At 41.9% G+C, this 25,708-nt stretch overlaps 1 protein-coding gene across 1 annotated transcript; it reads right to left on the bottom strand.

Annotated features, from left to right (window-relative positions):
• Positions 1–5,381: 5,381 nt before the first annotated feature.
• On the bottom strand, positions 5,382–9,191 carry LOC133763272 (large ribosomal subunit protein eL29-like). The gene is made up of 2 exons (XM_062196719.1): positions 8,706–9,191; positions 5,382–5,509 (listed from the first exon to the last, which is right to left on the bottom strand). Exons 1-2 carry the CDS (start codon positions 9,160–9,162, stop codon positions 5,382–5,384), a joined length of 585 nt encoding a protein of 194 aa, XP_062052703.1. The 5' UTR covers positions 9,163–9,191.
• Between the last annotated feature and the right edge of the window lie 16,517 nt (positions 9,192–25,708).

Here is a 25,708-nt window from a genome sequence, read left to right as displayed (position 1 = left end):
ATCACGTATACTCTAAGCTAAAGACACTACAGAAGGAATGAAGTCTTTCTCATTCAAATATTCCTGCCTTCATATGTGTTAGTCCCTTTACCCAGGGTGTTCTTTCTCTCCCTTCATGCCTGTTGAACTCCATTTTTCAGGCATTTTAGGCAACTAAAAAGCTATCTATTCTCAATTGGCTACAAAACTTTTACCTAAAAACACAAAGCAGCTATAACTGTTTCATTTATGTGTCCAGAGCACTTTGTGTGTGCCACATCCTGTTGTAATTACATGATTACATGTGTGATGGAGAAAAAATACTCCTGTGCCAATGCTCCTCACTCTCCTCCTTCTCCCCTACCACCCCTGTCATACGCCAAAGGACGCTTTTGGTTGGCTGAATTCTGGATTTGTTCTGGGGTGGAAGAACAAGGAGTGAGATAATAACAGGAATTAAAAGGGAGAAGAAAGACACAGGACCTATTAAAAGCAGCTAAATCTATCAACAAGTCAAGAGCTATATATACACACAATGAAATGTTACTCTGACATACAAAAGAATGAAATCCTGACACTTGCAACAAAATATAGAATTGAAGATCATTATGTTAAGTGAAATATGCCAGACACAAAAAGATAAATATCACGTGTTCTTTCTCATGTGGAAGTTAAATAGGCAATAATATTATATTTGACCCTAATTTAAAATAGTGACTACCAGAATCTGGGAAGGGTGGGAGAGGTTGGATAGCAGGTCCTCAGACTCAGTAGGGTGAATGCAAAGTGTTCTCAGGTTTTGCAGCACGGTGGTGGTGACTGTGACTTATGATGATGTATAATATTCTGCATAAAGAACTGGAACAGAGGAGATGGTAGGCTCCAAACACACACCAAAAAGGTAAGGTTGTCTGGTATTGCCAGTTTATGCTGTGTTGAAGTCTTGCACTGTACCCCTCTAAAATGTAAAAGTATGACATATTAATCCAAAGCTTAAGACAAGTTAGAAGTAGCCTAATGACGAACTCAGAGAAAGGACGTGTTGCCAATGGGGCTGGAATGAGTTTGGGAGAACTAGCATGGAAGAGCCTCTGAGTAATCAGAGACTCAAAATATGGCCTGTGGAGCTGGAATCCCTTTAATTCTTCTTTCAGAAGCATAAATAAATACAGAAATATATTTGTAAAACTACACTGTGTGCTTCTCACACAGAGACTGAACCATATGGAGCTCACAGTTTTAGTCTCCATATATCGGTTGCCTCCTTTTCTGCTCCATGCTTATTTCTCCAGTGCCTAATACAGTGCCTAAATGACTTAATAAATGAACATATGAGTGGCACGTATGTATAATTATATTGTATCTGCCCCCTCCCGTGAACATGCGCTGGCGTCAAACCAGTATTAATGAGTGTTTGCAGATGGTGTCGCTTTGCTGAACGCTCAGGCACTGGTGGTCCCAAGGACAGGTCAGCAGAACAAAGAGGGCTGCCTATAGGTTGAGTATAAGCAGAGGCCTGGGCAGAAGCTCAGAATGAAGAACAGTAACCAAAGGGATGAAATTTGGTGGTAGTCAAGAGGGATAGCTTTTAATGTGGTAGCTGAAAGACAAGGCATAAGTTTAAGAGTAGAATGAAGGGCCAATGCTGTGACATAGTGTATTAAGCCACAGTATGCAGCACCGGCATCCACTATGGGTGCCAGTTTGAGTCCTGGCTGCTCCACTTCCAATCCAACTCCCTGCTGATGTGCCTGAGAAAGCATTGGAGGATGACCCAAGTATTTCGACTCTTGCACCCACATGGGAGACCCAGATGAAGATCCTACGTCCTGGCTTCAGACCATTTGGGGGTTAACCAGCAGATGGAAGATTTCTCTGTCTCTAATTCTGCCTCTCCATCTCTATAACTCCACTGACATCTGGGAGAGTCCAAAGGATGATGTCCAGTGCAAGGGTGCAAATGAATGAGCTGTGCTGAGAGGTCCAAGAAAGGAAATTCTTCAGAATATAGCATCTACCAGGGCAGGTGTTTAAAGATGCTGGATCAGGCTCTCTGCTATGGGCGGGGATAGCCAAAGTCCTTGGGCCCCTGCACTCATGTGGAAGACCTGGAAGAAGGTCCTGGCTCCTGGCTTCGGATCGGCGCAGCTCCAGCCATTGCAGCCATCTAGAGAGTGAACCAGCAGATAGAAGACCTTTCTGTCTCTACCTCTCTCTCTATCTTCCAAATAAATAAAATCTTAAAAAAAATAAAGATGCTGGATCAGGTTGTGGACTTTGGTCAGGTTCATGCCCCTCCTCCTTCACTGGACAGGGCCACTCAATGTGGCCAGGCAAGTTTATAAGGAGTAACACTACGAACACCTGAGGCAAATCATGTTGGTATACTGGTACCATATGGGTAGTCAGTGTATTCTGCACTGTCATACGCTTGAGGTTTCAATGCAGTAAATGTTATTACTGAAGTTAAGATGAAAACTCCCTGGTTCACTTTTCCTACCAAGGCCCTTTGTGGGACCAACTTAGGTAGGATCCTTGAGGAAATACAGTGTTCTCAGTCAACCAACTCCACTTACATATTTGGTCTTTTCTAATTTTCCATGGTCACTTTTCCTCTTATAAATGTTTGAGGGGCCAGTGCTGTGGTATAATGGGCTAAGCCTCTGCCTGCAGTGACGGCATCCTATATTGGCCCTAGTTCATGTCCCGGCTGCTCATCTTTTAACCCAGCTCTCTCACTCCTAATGGCCTAGGAAAGCAGTGAAAGATGGCCCAGGTTCTTGGGCACCTGCAACCACATGGGAGACCTGGAGGAAGCTCCTGGCTCCTGGCTTCAGCCTGGCCCAGCTCCATCCCTTGTGGCCATTTGGGAAATGAACCAGCACATGGAAGACCTCTCTCTCTCTCTCCCTCTATCTGTAACTCTGCCTCTCAAATAAATAAATAAGTCTTAAAAATATTTTAAATTGTTATTGACATAGGAAACAACATAAAGCTGTGAGAAATATTTTTCAGATTCTTAATTTTAGCATTTCTATCTCTTGAGTTTCTTTTCCAATACAAGCAATTCTAGTGTATGATGCGCTTTAGTTGCCGCAGTATGAAATTGAGTCCTATATTATTTATTGCATACAATTATTTGTGCAGTTAGTTTTTAAGGCTCTGGCTTGTACCAATTCAAATCAGGCACTGATATCATGTTTCTGCAAATATTTTTTTTTTACTTGAGCACTTCCCATCCCCCATTTTAAGAAGATTAATATAATTACACATTTTTTTTTTTGCAAAAATTAACATAATTGCACACTTTTCTTTCTAACAGCAACCCAGACTCTTAACCCTTCAGGATCCAAGAACATGGATCAGCTACATAAACAGGAGTCTGGCGGGGCCAGTTATGAATCAGAGCATGCTTTTAGGAAAGCCTGGGAATACTGAGGGTCACAGCCTGAATGAAGCTGCAGGGGCTGCTGTGGTGGAGGTGAGAGAGTGATCTGATTTGCCTTGCCTATCTGTGCTTGGGACACTTACCTTTTATCTTACTGCTGGGAGCAAGGTACTGGAAATTCCCCTTCCACTTAGAAAATAGAAGATAAGAATGTTTGCTGTAGGAATGAAAGATAAACTGGATAATATTTCTAGAGCGCTCTGAAATTTTTCAGGGTGTTATAAGAGCACAAATGATCTCATTTATTGTTAAATTGTGTTTCTATCATCTATAATTCTCCAAGTGAAGGCTTTTGTTTGTTCATTTCTACGTAAATTACTTAGCATCGTTATCATATAAGGAGGGGGTGAAAGGGATGCAAAACCAGCCTCTGCTTACCTTTGCCCTCACTCCCTTTGCATATTATTTGTATGCCTACCAATGAAAGTGAAAGGAGATAAGATGGGTAGAAAGAAGGAGCAATCATTTGAAGTATGTGCCCCAAAGTTCACATTGGAACGCGTAGAGGGGAAAGCCAAGTGCGGTGTGCAGACAAAGAGATGTGCCTGATGGAATTGAAATCCACTGATGTGCGAAGGAGAAAATAAATCCTGCCTGAGTTATGAAAAAAGAAGGAAATCAGGAAGTAGAAACTCAAGAATTAATGTGGAAAAGAGCTGATTGTATTTTGAAATGTGCTCTGGGCTTACAAAATTAAATTATCACGTTTCCAACACTGCACAAAATGACATTCTTTCTTTGCCTTATTTTGTTTTTCACTATTTCATTGGTAATGCATGAGCTCTTGTGACCTCATGTTAGCTAATTTATACTATTAAGCTTTTCTTAAGTGAATAGCTTGAAATGACAGTCACATTTCAAGGAATGCACTATTTGGTACCCCCATTTTATTTGTCACAATACTCACTTCCAAAAATCAAGTCTGCTTAGAGTTCTCCCTGCCCTTCTTACTTAAGTGTTTGTCATAAGCACTTTGAACTCTCACCAGTTTTCTTATCAATCTCAGTTAAAGGTTCAAATTCCTAAATTCTATTCACTCCCAATTCCTTCTCCTCATCTCCCACACTCTTTTTCTATATCAGCTATTCTTAAAATGTGATCTGCAGACCTTTGGTGCCCAGAGACACCTTATGAAAGTTTCATGAGGCTAAAAATGATTTTAATAACAATTCCAAGACTAACTGCCTTTTTCACTGATGGTGCCAAAGCAAATTTTGTAGTAGATAAAACTGCTCATGCTTTGGCATGAATGTGAGTGCACGGGAACTGGACTAGCTGTCCTTGTATTAAATGTTGTCACACACTTGCTGTTTAAAAAAATGCAATAAAAATTAACTATTTTATTAAACTTCAGTCCTTGACAAAGTAAAAGGACATATAAACTGCTTGTGTTAATGCTGAGATATAACAGTTTGAGCACTAGGCAGTGGTTGGAATTGCTAGCTGAATTGCCTGCTGTTTCACAGGACACTTTTTTTTTTTTTTTAAGATGCATTTATCCACTTTAAAGTCACTCTTATCTGCTATGCCACAATGCCTACCCCAGGATACCATTTTTATTTGAAAATACAACTGACAAGGTAGGCTGTGATTACACTCAGACTTGGCTATTTGACAGACATTTTGTTGGAAGTGAATGAAGTAAGTCTGCCACTTGAAAGAAAACTGAGCATATTTTTAAATTAATGAATAAATATTTTTAAAAACCTGTTGATTTCTAACATCGTACGCAAAAGTTCTTTGAAGTCCTCAGTGGTGAAGGGATCCTGTGGCCAAAATGTCTGAGACCAGCCACTCTGTAGAAATGCTTCCCAGAGCATCTCCACTGGAAATGGGGCCCTGGGGATGCTCCACTGGCGCCTGCTCCAACGTGGTAGCCAGTTGCCACATTTGACTGTTTACATTACATTAAATAAAATTTAAAATCCAGCTGTGCAGCTGCACCAGCCACATTTTAAGAGTTCAGCATCCAATTATGGCTAGCAGACAATAGAATGTTTTCATCTTTGCAGAGAGGTTTGCCCACACCCTCGTCTTCTCCATGACTCATCGCATTCAGCAGCAGCAGAAGGTTCTGCAGAGCTCCGAAAAGAGGAAATACGGATTCATTTTGTTTAAGTATTTCTCAAGCTATTTGAACCTAATACTTCATTTTTTATGAAACACCTATTCCTATTTTATGAGACACACCTTGAAAAATGTTCCTGTTTTCTAAAATTTTTTTTTTTTTTTTGACAGGCATAGTGGACAGTGAGAGAGAGACAGAGAGAAAGGTCTTCCTTTTTGCCGTTGGTTCACCCTCCAATGGCTGCCGCGGTAGGCGCGCTGCGGCCGGCGCACCGCGCTGATCCGATGGCAGGAGCCAGGTGCTTCTCCTGGTCTCCCATGGGGTGCAGGGCCCAAGCACTTGGGCCATCCTCCACTGCACTCCCTGGCCACAGCAGAGAGCTGGCCTGGAAGAGGGGCAACCGGGACAGGATCGGTGCCCCAACCGGGACTAGAACCCGGTGTGCCGGCGCCGCAAGGCGGAGGATTAGCCTAGTGAGCCGCGGCGCCGGCCCCTGTTTTCTAAAATTTTTATTTTAGCTATTGAATATGAGATTTTCTTATATGCAAAGTTTGTGCCTCTTTTGGAAGTCAATGCATGCAAAAATATATTATAGAAATTCTATTTCTTAGCTAGTTCACAACTGGAATTGCCCTCTGTTGGTATATATTCCAGTTAAGATTACTTTTCTGATTATTTCTGAATTTTTAGTCTATAATGTTTGTAATCAGGTTATATGTTTGGATTTCCTGTACAGTCTCTCAGAAATACCTCTGCTGGGACTCTTTCTGACTTCTGAGTTTACTCTCAGTAAGAGTTTAGATATATATATATTTTTAATTTGTTTGTCTTTTTGAAAGTCAGAGTTACAAAGAAGGAGAAGCAGAGAGAGAGAGAGAGAGAGAGAGAGAACCTCCCATCCACTGTTTCACCCCTCGAATGGCTGCAACCGCCAGAACTGGGCCAGACCGAAGTCAAGAGCCAGGAGCTTCATCCAGCTCTCCCATGTGGGTGCAGGGGCCCAAGTTTTAGGCCATCTGCCAATGCTTTCCCAGGTGCATTAGCAGGGAGTTGGATCAGAAATGGAACAGCCGGGACTAGAACCAGTGCCCATATGTCATGCTGGAGCTGCAGGTAGTGGCTTTACCCGCTATACCACAGCGCCAGCCCCTAGATGTTTTTAAATAAACTTTTAATTTTAGAGTAGTTTTAGGCAGAGACTACAAGAGTTACAGGGTTCCTGTTATCCCATACCCAGTTTCCTCTATTATTAACATTATTGTGATACATCTGTAAGCTTTACTTGAAAGGTTCTAATATAAAACAAGAGGTTTATTTAATATTTTGAAGTTAAAATCACAATATTGAATATTCTTTTTCAAACTATACGTACCCCTACACTTTATTTGAGTCATTATTGCAGATTCTCTTTGAGTATAGAGTTGAAGCTCCAAATAACCGGTAGTCTTATCGCTTAAGTCCAATAAGCCCCTCTACATAAAACTTTCCCAGGTAGGTAAGCAGCTGGGAGGGTGACATTGGTGCCAGGACTATGAGCAGGTAGTACTAGCTGGAAGCTGTAGGATCACACAAAATTGCAAGCATTGAGATCCTAGCCCCCAGAAAGGGCCAGAGAGCCAGGGTAGCAGAACTGTGAAGTGAAGCTCCAAAGTGAAAAGTCAGCAGCGAAGGTAAGACAAAGGTGGAAAGCTAAAAACAAAAACGAGGCCGGAACCACGGCTCAATAGGCTAATCCTCCGCCTGCGATGCCGGCGCACGGGGTTCTAGTCCTAGTTGGGGCGCCAGATTCTGTCCTGGTTGCTCCTCTTCCAGTCCAGCTCTCTGCTGTGGCCCAGGAGTGCAGTGGAGGATGGCCCAAGTGCTTGGGCCCTGCACTCACATGGGAGACCAGGAGAAGCACCTGGTTCCTGACTTTGGATAAACAAGGTGCACTGGCTGTAGCGTCCATTTAGGGGGTGAACCAACGGAAGGAAGACCTTTCTCTCTGTATCTCTCACTGTCTAACTCTGCCTGTAAAAAAAAAAAAAAAAAAAAAAAAAAAACGCAAACAAAACCTACCCTAGAGGAAAAGGAAACGCAGAGAAATAGACACCCTGAACTTCTTGAATATAAGCGGCCACATTTGTGAGTTGGGAGGGGCTGTTAAGGTTACTGAACTGGGATGAATGAATTATGCATTCTCTATAAGAAAGTCATTTATTAAAATATTATGCATGTTGATTAATTTATTCAGTGCTTTAATTTTTCTCTCACAAGAGAAATTCTTTTATATTCGTATCTGTGTTTGTGAATGTATAAACACAGAGAGTCTAGAAGGATGCTCTTCATGAGTTCTTTTACTCACTTCCTTCCTGCCCAAGTTCAATGTGACAGTTACCCTCAGAAACAGATTCCTGCTGTGATAACTAATAGAACACCTAAAAGGAAATCTGTAGAAGTGAAATTGACACTTTGAGAAGCAATGACTTGAACAGCCCTTGTCTTGACTGTCTGTTGAGGAACAGTTTTTTGTTTGTTTGCTTGTTTTATTTTTATTTTTATTTTTTTGTAATGGAGAATGGGACTGGGAATGGAAGAGGGAGGAAGAGGTTGGGTGGAAGAGTGGGGGTGGGAGGGCAGATATGGTGGAAAGAATCACTATATTCCTAAAGTTGTACTTACGAAATTTGTAGTCATTAAATAAAAAGCTTTTTTGGGGAAAAAAAAAATAAAACCTTTTACTCACGGGACCCCTGACATGAAAGCACTTTCCCACTCTATTCTGTTAGTTTCCTTTTTTTTTTTTTTTTTCCCTGTCTCAGGTTTATTTGTACAAACAGCACAGGAGGACACTAGCCCCACGTAGACAGCAGCCCAGGGGTCACACCAGTCCTTCTGCCCTTGCATTGGCAGGCACAGGCTGTTACTAGGGAGCCTTTGTGGGGGGCTGGGCACCTTTGGGAAGAGCCTGAGCCGGAACTGGGGCTGCAGGTGTGGCCTGGGCCTTGGGCTTGGTTTGGGCCTGAGCCTTGGGCTTGGCTTGGGCCTGGGCCTTGTGCTTGGCTTGGGCCTGAGCCTTAGACTTGGCTTGGGCCTGGGCTTTGGGCTTGGTTTGGGCCTGAGCCTTGGGCTTGGTTTGGGCCTGAGCCTTAGGCTTGGCTTGGGCCTGAGCCTTGGGCTTGGCTTGGGCCTGGGCCTTGGGCTTGGCTTGGGCCTGGGCCTTGGGCTTGCCCTTGCTCTTGATTTGAGCTTGAGCTTGGGCCTTGATTTGAGCCTTGACCTTGCCCTTGATTTGGGGCTCAGTCTTGGCCTTTGCCTTGGTCTGTGGCCGGGACAGCCTGAGACCCCTAGCAATGCGGGCACGGGCACGCCTTCCAAGCTTGGGGTGGGCAATGTAGGCAAGTCGATCAAGCTTCCGGCTGACACCCTTCGGGATCGTGGGCTTTACTTCCTTAGGCTTGACCAGGGCCTTGATAGCTTCAGCACGTGCAGCCATAGCCTTGGCGTTGTTGGCCTGCATCTTCTTCAGGCCCTTCTTGTTGTGCTTCTTGGCAAAACACATGTTCCTCAGGAACTTGGAGTCCACCCCTTTCAGAGACTCGTACCTTTGTGATCGCGGTTTCTTGATGCCATTTCTGTGCCATTTTCGGGACTGGTTGTGCGTGGTGTGGTTCTTGGACTTGGCCATGTCTGCACCGTAACCTGCGGCTGCCGAAGTGCCTGGGACCGGAAAGAGAAGAGCGTTAGTTTCCTTTTCTATCTTTTCTACCAGGTTTGATTGTGATCTCTTTGAAGGCAGAGATTATATTTCATCTCAATAGCCACAGTGATTGGCATGGTCCCCAAAACTCAGCTGATTTAAAGTGAACTGAGTAAATGCGTGGATGTAAGAATGAACTAACACTTGGATTCATATGAATGTAATTCAAAACATTCATGGAATGTCCACCCTGAGAAGGTAGCAGATGATGGCTCAAGTACTTGGGTGCTTGCCCCCCACATGGGAGACTCAGATTAGGTTCCTGGCTCCTGGCTGTGACCTGACCCAGCCCTGTCTGGGCAGGAATTTGGAGAGTGAACCAGTAGATGAAAGATCTATCTAAATCTATATTTGTCTCTCTTTCTTTTTGCTTTGTTTTTAAAGATTTATTTATGTATTTATTTGAAAGTGTTAGAGGGAGGGGCAGAGAGAAAGAGATCTTCCATCCTCTGGTTCGCGGGGACATGGCCAGGCTGAAGCTAGGAGCCAAGAACTTCTGTCTACATCTCCCAAATGAGTGGCAGGCACCAAAGCCTTCAAAACCATCTTCCACTGCTTCCCCTGGTGCTTTAGCAGGGAGCTGGATCAGAAGTGAAGCAGCTGGGACTCAAACCTGTGCTTATATGGGATGACAGGGTTGCAGATGGCGGCTTAGCCTGCTGTGCCACAACTCCAAACCCCTCTCTCTTTCAAATGAAGTGAAAATGCATCTTAAAGTTCTATAAGATGGAATTAAAGATGAGTTTATTTTGGTGCAAAACTTTTGAACTCCATAATTTTTTCATAATATGCATGTTCCATGAGTTTTTGCAAGACTACCTTGTACATACAAGAATGAATGGATCAAGCAGTTTCAAGGAAATATGAGGACTATATTCTTCCATCTTTAAAATCTGAAAGGGCATCTTCCTTCCTCTAGGGCACATTTTACATTTGAGTTTTTTATAAGTTGTGTGTGTGTGTATAGTATATATATATATATATATATATATAGTATATATAGTATATATAGCATACAGTATAGTATATAGTATACATATATATACATATGTATATATGATAGGTGTTCATAACTTAGAAAATACCCATACCTCTGAGGAATATCCTAAAAACCAAAAATACCTTCCTTCCCCACTTAGGACTGAATGGCAGTTATGAAAAGTAAAAAGCAAATAAAGGAAGATAAGAATATCAGATATGGCCTTTATCACCATGTCTTTTGGAAGCAGAAGACACAGTTCCTAAACCAACAAGTCAATTGCTTGATACAAAATGTGGTGAGCATGCAAGGAAATGGGCACCTGTAGCAGTTATCACTGATGGGAGTATAAATTGGTGCTCCCATTTTGGAGGTAATTTTGGGAATATTTATCAAAGTTCTAAAGGTACATAACATCTGGCAAAAAAAAATCAATTTCAGGGGTTTATCTTGCATAATTCATGGATATGAATGTGTAAGGGTTTTAACTGTAGCACTATACCTAATAATAAAAAATTGGACATAATCCAAATGTCCATCAGTGGGGGATTGGATAAATAAATAATGTTATATCAATATAGTGGGTTGTAATAAAGGAATTTTAAAAAAGGTATAGCCCTTTATTTACTGATACGGAAAGATAGCCAACTTAAATTATCTAATGATGAAAACCAAATTGCAGAAAACTTTACCTAGTATGCCTCCATGGTCTGGAAGGAAGACATATGAGGAGACGTCAAAACATTCATAGAAAAATGGAATTAAAAGATATAGATAAAATATATAAAATTTATTTCTCAACCTAACCTCTATCAAGTTCAAGGTATTTTGTGTCTTGTGTTGTGACACATCCCTGAAGAACTGAAGTTACCATGTCAGTGCACTAGCAACCAAAGAAAAATGAGTGCTCCTTAAGGATTTTTTACCATTAGGAAATAAAAAGAGCTCAGAAGGAGTCAAATCAGGACTGCACCGTGAACGCCTCCTGATTCCCCATTGAAACTCTCACATAATTGCCCTTGTTTGATTAGAGAGATGAACAGAAGCTTTGTCTCTCTGATGAAGCTTTTTGGACATTTTTTCTGCCAAACCTTTGGCTAATTTGTTCAAAACACTCCCATAATAAGCAAATGTTATCATTCTTTGGCCAACCAGAAAGTCAACAAGCAAAATGCCTTGGGTATCCAATAAAACTGTTTGCCATGACCTTTGCTTTTTGACCGGTCTACTTTTGCTCTGATTGAACCGCTTTTAGTAGTCATTGCTTTGATTATACTTTGTCTTCAGGATCATACTGTTTAAAGCTATGTTTAATCTCCTCTTCCAATTCCTTGAAAAACTGCTTCAGAATCTTGATCCTACTTGCTTAAATTTTTCATTGAAAGCTCTGCAGCTGATCTGAGCAAACAGTTGGCACTCATCAATGAGAAAGTATACTCCGTTTTAACTTTCCAAGCAGAGTTGAGTAAACTGAACCAGTTAGGATGTCTGTGGTGTTGGCTCTTGTTTTTCATGTTGCTAATTGATTCTCTTCAATTAGGACACCATCAAGATCAATTTTTTCCTAGCAAATTGACACAGATGGTATGTCACTGTAGCTTCATTTTCAAAATTGATTCACTCCTTTCAGAATAAGTTATGCATTTGTAAACTGTTAATTTCTTTGGGGGCATTGTTCACCATAACCTTTGCATAAAGCATGATTGCTTTCACCATTCTTCCACACAAAATTCACTATCAATTTGATGTTCATTTTGCTTCAGTTTTAGCAGAATTCACGTTGCTTAGCTAGGAGCTCTTTTCAAACTGATGTATTATCCTTCCTACTACCTCAAACTAGATCCTATTAAAGACATGAGCTAAATTTGGTGCCAAAAAATTAAAATCTATCCCTAGTTTTTTCATCTCTACCCCAAAATAGTTACAGCAATTAATGTGGAAATGTCTGGCCACATCATCCTGGGCTCTGGCCAGGCTAAAGAATGGATAGAGTTCTCTGAACTGCTGCTATGTGCTGTATTGCCATAGCTCTGGGCAAAATCTTCAGATGGCTGCATTCTATGTGCCAGATTGCTGGCCAAGCTTTTGAAATGTGCTATATAATGTCACAGGCCATTGCAGCACTTCTAGTATAAACATAGCCACCATGGGGCTGGTGCTGTGGCGCAGGGGGTTAAAGCCCTGGCCTCAGGCACCGGCAGCCCATATGGACACCAGTTCTAGTCCCGGTTGCTCCTCTTCCAATCCAGCTCTCTGCTATGGCCTGGGAAAGCAGTGGAGGACGGCCCAAGTCCTTGGGCCCCTGTACCACGTAGGAGACCTGGGGGAGGCTCCTGGCTCCTGGCTCCTGGCTTCGAATCAGCATAGTTGCCGTTGCGGCCATCTGGGGAGTGAACCAGCAGATGGAAGACCTCTCTCTCTGTCTCTGCCTCTCTCTGTGACTCTTTCAAATAAATAAAATAAATCTTTTTTCAAAAAAATAAACACAGCCACCAGCACCCAAAACATGTTTGTTCTCACTGACATATCCAGGTATTTTTTAGTTTGATAACTGTGGTTGGGGCAGGGAAGAGGGATGATGAGGATGATGGAGATAATAACACAACACTGAGCTGTCTACAAGCCCCTAGAACTACAGAAATATTTTTTTTTTCATGAAGAAGCCTTGTATAGGGCCCAACATGTCAAAGAGTGGCAAGGAGTTGATAAGGGCCACTTTTCTCACCTCCCAATGGAATGCAACATTCTCCTGGCCCATAAGATTGAATATTTTTGGCCAAATGTTTCACGGAGGACTTCCTCAACAGAGGTGTGTATAGAAACATCTTCCAGTCACTTGCTGCCAATGAATATTGATCAATAAGAAATGAGACAGATAAGTAAACACACTATGAATAGCCCAAAAGGACTGGGACAGAGATATGTGTGGGATTCTCCTATATCCTTTCATATGGAAGGCACTCAGCATGTATTAGTTGGGTGGATGAATGAGTCCATGTAGTAAGGAAATCTGACAGATTGTGAGTGTGGAGAAGGGATTCCCATAAATAGGATTATTTTGGAGAAAAATGGCTCCTTGTTAAAGATGAGGGAATTTGCATCTATTGTAACTTATACATAGCTGTAATGTGTGACCACATTTGTTTTTATAGGTGACACTGGGTTAAGAATATTTTCTAAACCATTATCAGTAAAATAACCTTAGTAATTTAAAAGTAAAATAACCTTAGTAAATGGGTGATCTCCTGGCCTTATTTTGGGCAGAGATAACATCACTTATAAATTTGGGCCATATCCACTGTGGTCTTGACTAGATTTTTCTGTAGGCAATAAGATTTATAATTCCAGACTGAAATTAGCCTTTTTTAAAAAATCTTTTTGACAGAGAGACAGAAAGGTCTTCCTTCCGTTGGTCACCCCCCAAATGGTCGCCACTGCTGGCGCACTGTGCCGATTCGAAGCCAGGAGCCAGGCACCTTGCCCTGGTCTCCCATGCGGGCACAGGGCCCAAGCACCTGGGCCATCCTGCACTGCCTTCCCGGGTCACAGCAGAGAGTTGGACTGGAAGAGGGGCAACCGGGACAGAATCCGGCGCCTCAACTGGGACTAGAACCTGGGGTGCCGGCGCCACAGGCGGAGGATTAGCCTACTGAGCCGTGGCGCAGGCCAGCCTGGTTTTCTTTTTTTAAAGATTTATTTTATTTATTTGAAAGTCAGAGTTACACAAAGAGAGAAGGAGAGGCAGAGAGGGAGAGGGAGAGAGAGAGAGGTCTTCCATCTGCTGGTTCACTCCCCAATTGGCCGCAGTGGCCATAGGTGTGCTGATCCGAAGCCAGAAGCCAGAAGCCAGAAACTTCTTCCGAATCTCCCACATGGGTGCAGGGCTCCAAGAGCTTGGGCCATCTTCTACCGCTTTCCCAGGCCAAAGCAGAGAGCTGGATTGGAAGTGGAGCAGCGAGGACTCGAACCGGTGCCCATATGGGATGCCGGCACTGCAGGCGGTGGCTTTACCCGCTACGCCACAGTGCTGGCCCCTAGCCTGTTTTTAAAAGTGTACTAAATATGTTTAGGAGATGAAGTTCTGTGGATACAATATTACTGAACATTTTTGTCCTCTTCCTGTATTATTTGAAATAGAAGCCAAAAGTAGAGCTACTTATGAATCGAGTTCTCAGAGACAGAGACTTTGAATAGTCATCAAAGTCTGCTTAACTGTAACTAACAAGCGCCTTCCTAGTTCTCAGACCTGATTTATCACGGAACTTCTGTTTACATTTTTAAATTTATTTCTAAATGAGACCTTGGCTAAGGAGAAGAAAAGGAAGCTAGGTTCTGTTTGGTTTTTAAGGTCAGGCAGTCAATTTGGCAGCTGGGCTTATATAACCTTTACCTCCTCCTAATTAGAAATTTTCAAAATACCTAGCTCTCCCCAGGATGCCAATTTGCTGGAGAGTCTGCCTGCAGCTTCCGTGTGAGAAATCAGTTTGAAACCTTAACCAAAAAAAATAACAAAACTTCAGAAACAAGTTAATCCTCTATTGTTGGACTCATTCTGGGGCTGGGATTTTAATCTTAGTTGTCAATTCATTTTTTTGTATAAAGGATTATTTGTTTGAAAGACAGTTACAGAGGGGAGAGAGAGAGAGAGAGAGAGAGAGAGAGAGAGAGAGAGAGAGAGAGAGAGAATGAGAATGATCTTCCATCTGCTAGTTCACTCTCCAAATGGGCACAATGATCAGGGCTAGCCCAGGCCAAAGTGAGAAGCCCAGGTCTCCCATGAAAGTATAGGATCCCAAATATTTGGGCCGTCCTCTGCTGCCTTCCCAGGCACATTAGCAGGGAGCTGGATCAAAAGTGGAGCAACTGGGACTTGAACCAGTTCTCATATGGGATGTTGGTGCTGCAGGTGGCAACTTAAACCACTATGCCACAATGCCAGCCCCAAATTCATTCATCTGAATGTACACCCTATTCAGTCACTCCCATTCTGCTACAAATAGGTCAAACTTTCATAAACCATCATAGGAACCCAGTCGTAGAAGAAATGTTTTTCCTCTTTCTCATGTCACAAGGTAACTCATTAAGCTTTAAAATTTTATTTATTCTTATTTATTTGGAAGGTTGAGGCAGAGAGAAAGAAAAATTTTCCATCTTCTGGTTCACTTCCTGAATGCCTATAATGGTCAGAGCTGGAACAGGTAGAAGCCAGGAGCTAGGAACTCCATTCTAGTCTTCCATGTGGATGCCCACGCATCCAGGGGCCCCAGCACTTGAGCCATCATCTGCTGTAACCCAGGATGTATTAGCAGGAAGTTGGATCAGAAGTGGAGGTGGCACTCCATCCAGACATTCTGATGTGGCATGCAGGGATCCCAACAGGCAGCCCAACCTGCTGTGCCACAATAATTGCCCCAGGAGATAACTCTTTAAACATTCATTACTAGGTTAAGGTTTTTAAAATAGTTTAATTTTGTTATTTTATTATCTGATAATGAAAATTATATTGAGTTCAAATTAACATTCCATTGAATATTGGTTGCAATAAATTACTCAAGTATCTTTATAAGAAAATGGAGTGGCTGGTGTCCTGGAACTGCCACCTGCAACACCCCCATCCCATATGAGAATTGGTGTAAGCACCCCGGTTTGAGTTCCAGCTGCTGCACTGTATCCCATCCAGCTCCCTGCTAATGCACCTGGGGAGGCAACAGAAGATAACCCAAGTCCTTGTGCCCCTGCTACCTAAGTGGGAGACCTGGATGGAGTTCCAGGTTCCTGGTTTTGACCAGGCCCACCCCTAGCTGTTGTAGCCATTTGGAGAGTGAACCAGCAAATGGATCTTTCTGTCTGTCTGCCTGTTTCTCTCTCTATTTCTCTCCCTCTCTCTCCGTGTGTGTGCGTGTCTGTGTTTTTCAAGTAAACAAAATAAACCTTAACAAATAAGAAAAGAAAATAGAAAGGCAAAAGGAAAGCTCAGTTAATATTTAAAAACTTAGAAGCTCAATTTATTTCAGTATATACTTTCAGGATAATTTGTGGAGAATGAATATGCCTTTGATCCTATAACTTTTATGTGCTTGCCTTCATCTTATGTAATTTTATCCCCTTCCATTGTTTGGACTACTATCCACAGCTTGTTTAAAGCCAAGTTCAGAAGCTTTCTATCCAAATCTATTCTTTCTTTACTCCCAATTTTTTTTTATTTGACAGATAAAGTTAGACAATGAGAGAGAGAAACAGAGAGAAGGGTCTTCCTTCCGTTGGTTCACTCCCCAAATGGCCGCTATGGCCAGAGCTATGCCGATCTGAAACTAGGAGTCAGGTGCTTCTTCCTGGTCTCCCACATGGTGCAGGGGCCCAAACACTTGGGCCGTCCTCCACTGCCTTCCCAGGCCACAGCAGAGAGCTGGACTGGAAGAGGAGCAACCGGGACTAGAATGCGGCACCTATATGGGATGCCGGCGCCGCAGGCGGAGGGTTAACCAAGTGAGCCATGGCACCGGCCCCCCAATTTTGTTAATTGGCATCACTATTCATTTGGTCCTCTGAGTGAGATATATAGGATTCATGCTATAGTAGGCATTTTTTGAACAAACAGCTTTGATGGGATAAAATTCACATATCACAAAATTCACTTTTGTGTTGAAGTGTACAATTCAGTGTTTAGTGTAGTCACAGAATTGTGCAACCATAACCACAGTCTTAGAACATGTTCATCATTCCAGAAAGATACCCAATGCCTGTTAGCAGGGATTCTCAATTTTCTCCTCTTCTCCCTCGGTCCCAGGCAACCACAGTCTGTTTTCTGTTGCTGTAGAAATGCCTATTCTGAACATTTCATAGGAACGAAATCTTACAATGTGTGACCTTTTGTGATTGATTTCTCAACATAAATGTATACAGGGCTTATTCATGTTGTAATACTTTATTTCATTTCTTTTTTATTGCTGGAAATAACATTAATACCAAGCCGGAAAAGGGTCGCATAAAAAGACAACTATAAACCAATCTCACTTATGAGATGTAAAATTATCTTATAAATATTGATAATGCTAATTTTCAATATTAGCAATGAAAACAAACAGCACATTTAAAAATAAAATAGTATTGTAAAGTGTATTACAACACTAGAAGAATGTTTCCACAATAGGACATCAATTAATAAGATTCATTAATAAAGCCATGGAGAAAAATTAGATTAATGCCTACATAAATATCAAAAAGGCACATGACAAAATTCAACATCCATTCATGTTAAAAATAATTAAATAAGAATTGGGAGATACTTGAGCCCAAAAGCTAGCTTCTTACTTAATGGGAAAGACACATTTCTAACAGTGAAGACCAACATGTCCATTACTATTAACATTGGAAACAGGACTATTAGCTGATACAACAGAAAGTATTTAATCACACAAGAATTAGAAGGAAGATTAAAAATGATCTCTTCATATATAACAATGTATCTGAAAAATAAAAAATGAGATGAAAATTAGCATAAATATTAAAAGCTTGTAAGGAAGTATGTATGTCAACAGCCTCATAAAGACAAAGAAACAGAAGAGCTAAAGGTTATTACCTAGATGCATTTCTGAAATATTTTTGTAATATATTCTATAAATGGAAAAAGAATTTGAGTAAAACAGGGTGGTTGGATAGAGATGTGGAGAGAGCAACCTTGACTTTTCATCTTATAACTTCCTGTTTGAATTTTAGGAATAAGTTTATAAAACTTAAAACTACTTCATAGTAGGAATAATAAGAAGATTTCCAGAGGATGATGGCGCAAGGCGTTAACACATAATTCCTGACAGTCCAGAGCTTCAGGACTCGCCTCTGGCCACCCGTGTTCCTTATGCCAAGTCACTCCCCGTCAAGCTGCAGTTCCTGGCACAGCAGGGTGCTTCACTGTCCAGAGCCCAGCTTGCTCTTGGTAGGGACAAACAGAGGAGGAAGCTTCCTTTCAAGTGTCCTTCCGTGGAAGACTCTTGAGTGCCTTCTTTTCTTCAATCCCTCACTCCATAGAATTCGCTACTTCCTTTTTTTTTTTTTTTTTTTTTTGACACTGTAAATCCTGGTCATTTCTATGTCTGATTTATCCCATGACTCTGAGTCCTCTTCAAGCATTCACCTTGTCCTAATGTATCTGCTTAATAAATTGAGGGAGACTGAAAAGAAAATATTTGACCTAATCACTTGAGGTTGCTGTCTTAATTTCCAGGGTTCGTAGACTGCAAATTTCCCTACTCTGATTTTCTTAGCCAAAATATTTGCCACATATCATGGAAATGAGTTGGTTTTGAAATATACTATAAAAAATTTTCATACTTCTTTGAGGTAAAGCAAAAAAATGACTTGAAAAGACTTCTTTTTTGAGTTGTATCAACTAAAACCAAACTACAGGAAGAATACCATGGTATGTAATTAAACAGATTGGGCATCTTCAATTGTTTCTATAAGTTAAAGATATTTATGTACACAAAAGTTATTACCACCTCTGACCTCTTACTCCAGAGAAAGCTAGATTCTGTGAGACCCATGAATGCTTTAAGGGAATCTTCAAAAATTTGTGGACAATGTGTATTAAGAAAACACTACATGGGGGCTCGCACCGTGGCTTGGTTGATCCTCCGCCTGCGGCGCCGGCACCACATATGGGCGCTGAGTTCTAGTCCCGATTGCTCCTCTTCTAGTCCAGCTCTCTGCTGTGGCCCGGGAGGGCAGTGGAGGATGGCCCAAGTGTGTGGGCCCCTGCACCTGCATGGGAGACCAGGAAGAAGCACCTGGCTCCTGGCTTCGGATCAGCGCAGCGCCAGCTGTAGTGGCCATTTGGGGGGTGAACCAATGGAAGGAAGACCTTTCTGTCGATCTCACTGTTTATAATTCTACCTGTCAAATAAATAAAAAAGAAAAAACACTACATGGGACCAGCATTGTGGTATAGCCAGTAAAGCTGCTACCTGCGATGCTGGCATCCCATTTGGGCACCCGTTTGTGTTGGGACCGCTCCACTTCCACTCCAGCTTCCTGCTAATGGCCTGGGAAAGCAGCGGAAGATATCCCAAGTGTTTGGGCCGCTGCCACCCATATGGGAGACCCAGATGAAGCTCCTGGCTTCCGACTTCAACCTGACCTAGTGCTAGCCATTGTGGCCATCTGGGGAATGAAACAGCAGATGGAAGATCTCTCTGTGTCTCTCCTCCTCCCAGTGACTCTGCCTTTCAAATAAATAAATATTTTTTTTTTCAAAGTAGAAAACACTGTGCATGGATTTCAGTGTTTTTTCTTTCACCAAAATAAGCTTATCTTTTATTTTTCCTAGAGCTTTTTGAAGCTCCCTTGTATGTCCTCCAATCCTAACAGCGCTACTAAATAGTAGTATCACTGTGGTCCAGTTGCCCAATCCACAATTAGCAGGTGGCTCCCCTTCCAGAAGTTCTGTCACCACCCCAACTGCTGCCATAGACAAATTTTTTTGCCCCTACCTCCCTGGGAATTAGTCTGAAGTTCCAGTGCAGAGACTGAGAGGTAAGAGGCACGGTGTTGACTGGGATTTTTGGAATAGGTGAAATGGCAGAGAATTAGACTTATTTCCGATAGTCGAAGTCAGAACTTGGAACACAAGTTAGCATAGAAACAATGTGATTAAATTAGAAGGGCATAATGCTGCGTTGGAAATGTAATTAGAAGGTAGTGAGCTATGTTAAGAAATTAGAAATTAGAAATTCACTATGCAGTCTGAATTTTTAAGGACCTGCAATGATATAATACTCCAAAAATTCATTTGTAAATTGAGGACTTTGTACTCATCAAATCAAGAGTAAAAAGCAAATGAAATAAAATATATCTCTGATGAAACATAATTAGACTTAAAACCTGCCAGGGTAGAAGGAAAGATTTGTTACTTTATACCTTGTGAATTTTGTGACATATCCATGTGATAATTATTCCTCATAAAAGGTTTATTAAAATGCTAAAGTAATTGCTGAACTACATGTATTTAGTATATTTCTTTTTTTAAAGATTTATTTATTTATTTATTTATTTGAAAGGCAGAGTTACAGAGAGGCAGAGGCAGAGAAAGTCTTCCATTCTCTGGTTGACTCCCGAAATGGCTGCAATGGCTGGAGCTGGGCCGATCTGAAGCCAAAAGCCAGGAGCTTCTTCCGGGTTTCCCATAGGGGTGCAGGGGCCGAAGGACTTGGGCCATCTTCTACTGCTTTCCCAGGCCATAGCAGAGAGCTGGATTAGAAGTAGAGCAGCCAGGATTCAAACTGGCACCCATATGGGATGCCAGCACTGCAGGTGGTGGCCCCTAGAACATTTCTTAGGTCTGTATATTGTTTCTTAAATCCTATCCTCTTTCTCTCATCTGCTGTTGACCTGAACCTGCCTGGTTCTGGTGATGATAAATCTCAAGCAATACCCATCGCTGTAAAAATTAGTCCACATGCTGACTACCCCTCCCTGTAAAAATAAGTAGACTATTGCAAGGATAATTTGTTTTGCTATATCTATAAAATGGATGTCATTCATATTTAAATGTCACAACATTTACTCTCTACTCCTGGTGTTTTCCATGTGGAGGGACTTCAATTAGTGTAAGCCTTCTGATCCCTCTGCACACTCCACCCTAAGGAAGCAGTGACCTGGCCAGAAGTAGGCAACCAGAGATCCACACTCCCTCTTTCCTCCTCTTAGGGACTGACTGCCCATAAGAAGCACACGTGTGTTGGCTAGTGCTGTAGAGCTGGGCACCATGTGGGCAGCCAGTGGTGATCTGTTTCTGGGAGGGAATGTCAGCCTAATTCTGTAGTTCTGAATTTCTCACAGACATAGACCACATTTTCCAATAACTGTTGATCAGTAATCACAATAATAAGTTGACCTCCATCTAGCTTATCCCATGCCTACTCTTCAAAACACAGAAAGGAAAATTGGGTGGTATGTATGTGACACAGTGGATATCACTGGCTATGCCTTTCTTCAGTGATATCCTGAAAAATTTTAATTAGGAAAAAAAGAAATGCAAAATACATTAAAGGTATATTGGCAATTTGGAAAAAAATAATAAAATGAGGAAAAATTAATGTCATATTGAGTTTCTCGGGTTGATTCCTTCCTCTCTGCCTATTTTTATCTCCACCTACTATTTTCTGGCTCTAGATACATTCATTTCCATATTCAGTTATTCTCTCTCTACTTCATTCATCCATTTTGCAAATATTTAGTTAACATCTATATGTCAAACTGAGGATATAGCATCCTGGATGACTAAAACAAGATTCTGGTGGGAAAATAGAAAAATATATTCCTAACATGTATCATGTAGGTGCAATAGTAGGGAATTACAGTTGTCTTGAAGTACAACATCTAATCTAGCTAGCAGGAGTCACAGAAGGCTTCTGGAAAATGTAGAACCTGAGTAATAACTTAAAAGATGAGTGGAAAAGATAAATTATGTTGAATAATTAAACATTTTTTTCATTGCCACTTTTATCTCCAGGAAGATGAATTTGCACACTGGCTAGAATCTCTGGTTCAACATAGAATAAATCTTTTCTTTCTAATTATTTAATCGAAAGGCAGAAAGACAAAGAGCTCTGATTTTCTCATTTATTCCACAAATGTGCACAACAGCCAGGACTGTGCAGGGCAGTGCCAGGGTGAGGCCAGCAATCCAATCCAGGTCGCACACATGGATAGCAGGAATCCTGACTACTCGAGCCGTCACTGCTGCTTCACAGGGTCTGCATAGTAAGGAAGTTGTAACCAGGTGCCAGGGCTGAGAATGGAACCTAGGCATTGTGTTGTGGAATGCCAATGTCTTAACTGTTCAGGTTAACCACACACCCCAGAAGTCTTTATTTTCTCTAGACTTATTTGTGTAAGGATTGAAATTATGCTGTTTAGATCATCATTGTGTATGCATTATCAATTATTGATATTAGTGTAAAATCATAATTGTTTAGTGGGTTTTATGTTTACAGTGAATATTGAACATGTCATTTATTCCTCACTTGTTTCTTGGTGTTTTTTATTTTTAATTCAACTTGAACATTTGCTAAAGTATACCTGAAAAGTTTTCTGGGCACAGTGCTTTTCTTTTTGAAACACTTATAAATTCTGCTTTAATTTCTTTAATAGGTATAGCTGTCTTCCTTCTTGAATCAATTTGGCAAGTTAAACTTTTCTAGAAATCAATCTATTTCATACACATTTTAAAATTTATTGTATAAAGTTGTCCATATAAATAAACTAATAAATATTTAAGGATCTAAAATACACTGTATATTTATGTCCTAGATTGAGATGTTTTAAAGTTTTTGAGTTTTATTTACTTTTCAAAGTTTTTTTTTTCCCTTTATTTTTAAAAGGCAGAGAGAAACAGTGAGTTTGCTCATCTCCCAAGATACACCAGCTGAATGGACCAGGCCAAAACCAGAAACCCAGAATGCAATCTGGGTCTCTGATGTGGGTGGCAGGGACCAAATTACTTGATTCATCACCTGCTGCCTTCCAAGAAATGCATTAGTGGGAAGCTGTAATCAGGAGAGGAGCCAGGAGTCAAACACAGGCACTCTGATATGGATGTAGGTGTCCCAAACAACATCTTGACTACTACATCAAATACCAGCCCCATTTAAAAAGTTTTTGGAACATCTTTATTGAGATAAAGTTGATAGGTGACAAACTGTGCTATTTAAAGTATACCATTTGCGCCGGCACAGCGGCTCACTAGGTTAATCCTCCACCTTGTGGCTCCGGCACACCGGGTTCTAGTCCCGGTCGGGGCACCGACTCTGTCCCGGTTGCCCCTCTTCCAGGCCAGCTCTCTGCTGTGGCCAGGGAGTGCAGTGGAGGATGGCCCAAGTGCTTAGGCCCTGCACCCCATGGGAGACCAGGAGAAGCACCTGGCTCCTGCCATCGGATCAGCGCGGTGCGCCGGCCGCAGCGCGCCTACCGCGGCGGCCATTGGAGGGTGAACCACTGGCAAAAGAAGACCTTTCTCTCTGTCTCTCTCTCTCTCACTATCCACTCTGCCTGTCAAAATAAATAATTAAGTAAATAAAGTATACCATTTGCTAAGTTTTAATACATGCACGTATCCAGGAAAAGCATCACCAGAATCAAGATTGGGAATATACTCATCCCTTCCAAAGGTTTGCTTCTTTCTTTTGTAATCCTTTCATAATGCTGCATCTGGTAAACTGCGAGAGTTTTCCAGAGGACTGCTGGGGGCAGGCACTGTTTATGGCCCTTCCTGAACTCAAGCCAGCAGGTGTTCCTTTCTCTGGCCTCGGGTATTTTCCTGATGCTCGCGTGCCGCTATCCTGGGTTCTCTGTGCAGCTCTCTCCATCCTGCACTCTGTTCTGAAAACTGCAGCTGCTTTGTTCTCCCTGGACTCTCAGCTCTGTTTGCAGCAGGAAACGACTTCTCAGTAACTTGGGCATCTGCCGGGTTCCTCCATGATCCTCTTCCCTGCGCCAGGCCTGGAAACTCTCTAGATGGTAAGTTGGGGAAGCCACGTGGCTCTGCCCGTTTGCTGTCCATCTCTTGGGAATCACTATGCTCTGTCATCTAGTGTCTTGCAAATCATCTCCATGTATTTTTGTCGGGTTTTTGTTGTAATTTTAGGTTTGTCTAATTAGTCATTTCAAGGAACCAATTTTTGTTGATTTTTTCTGTTATATGTATTTCTTGACTTCATTAATTTCTGTTCTTTTCCCCTCCTATTCATTAATTCTTTTTTCTCTGACTTAGATTAATAACATCAAGCCCTCACTTTCTTGGGTAAGGATTTAAGACTATAAGGCTCTAAGCTGAAAAGCCCTTCACTCAGCCCAACTTCCAAAGTGACCACTGCAGCTGAGGGGATGGTCAAGTAGGGTCAGCAACATTGCAGGCAGAACTGTAAATTTCTTGTTAGAGATGCCCCCTGCCTTTACCTGGCCAGCTCTCCTCCCAGGCCAGCCAAGTAATGAAAGTCAACAGAGTGCCTTCCCCTAGGAGGTTCACACCTCCCTTAGGATATACCCCATGTGAAGAGATAGATAGGTCTGGGCCTCTTAACTTACAAGGCCTAAAGCCCTTTCTATCAGGTTCTATTTGCCTCTCAATCAGAAAAATTACTTGTAGCTTAGACAGCACCTTTCTTAGCTCCTCTAATAATGACTCTGTCCTTTGTTCTAGGCCCTGTCTAGTGCACTTGGGCCTCATTCCTTTGTAATCATAACCTCTACTCTACCACCAATGGCTCTACTCCCAACCTGTGTGTACTGATAGTCCTCTTCCCCACTTAATGCTGTATAATTGTTCAAACCTGGTAAATGCCACTCTTAGGATCATTGGTTACTATCCTCACTCTGTCTTTTATGACCTTGTCTAAATATGATCAGAGTCGGCAAACTTGGAAGGCTTCCACAGCCTTGGCAACTCATGACGACAGCCTAGGATGGTTACTGGCGCCATAAACTAGAGTGTCAATTTGTTGGGTCAACAACAGGAGCCACTGTGCACTTGCTCCTCATGTGGGATCTCTGTCCTTAACGTGCTGTACATTGTGATTTAATGCTATAACTAGTACTCCAACAGTATGTTTCACTTTGTGTTTCTATGTGGGTGCAAACTGTTGAAATCTTTATACTAAATTGATCTTCTGTATATAAAGAGAATCGAAAATGAATCTTGATGTGAATGGAAGGCGAGAGGGAGCGGGAGAGGGGAGGGTTGCGGGTGGGAGGGAAGTTATGGGAGGGGGAAGCCATTGTAATCCATAAGCTGTACACTGGAAATTTATATTCATTAAATAAAAGTTAAAAAAAAAAAGACTATAAACTTTGGGGCCAGTGCCGTGGCATAGCTGGTAAAGCCACCGCCTGTGGTGCCGCATCCCATATGGGTGCCGGTTCAAGTCCCGGCTGCTCCACTTCCGATCCGGCTCTCTGCTATAGCCTGGGAAATCAGTAGAAGATGGTCCAGGTGCTTGGGCCCCTGCACCTGTGTGGGAGACCCGGAAGAAGCTTCTGGCTCCTAGCTTCTGATCAGCACAGCTCCGGCCAAGGTGGCCAGTTGGAGAGTGAACCAGCAGATGGAAGACTTCACTCTCTCTCTCTGCCTATCCGTATCTCTCTGTATAACTCTGACTTTCAAATAAATAAATAAACCTTTTTTTTAAAAAGACTATAAACCTCTTGGTAACACTTTAGCTGATTCATGAGGTTTTTTTAAACTCTTATTTAGTAAATATAATTTCCAAAGTACAGTTTATGGATTACAATGGCTTTTCCACCCCATCCACAACCCTCCCATCTCCCACTCCCTCTCCCATTCCATTCACATCAAGATTCATTTTCAATTATCTTTATATAAGAAGGTCAATTTAGTATATATTAAGTAAAGATTTCATCAGTTTGCACCCATAGAGAACATAAAGTGTAAAATACTGTTTGAGTACTAGTTATAGCATTAATTCACATTGGACAACACATTAA

The sequence above is a fragment of the Lepus europaeus genome, chromosome 1 (genome assembly GCF_033115175.1).
Source record: "Lepus europaeus isolate LE1 chromosome 1, mLepTim1.pri, whole genome shotgun sequence".
Taxonomy (NCBI): domain Eukaryota; kingdom Metazoa; phylum Chordata; class Mammalia; order Lagomorpha; family Leporidae; genus Lepus; species Lepus europaeus.
The sequence above is the reverse complement of the archived record's forward strand: the minus strand, read 5'-3'. Positions and strand labels throughout refer to the sequence as shown.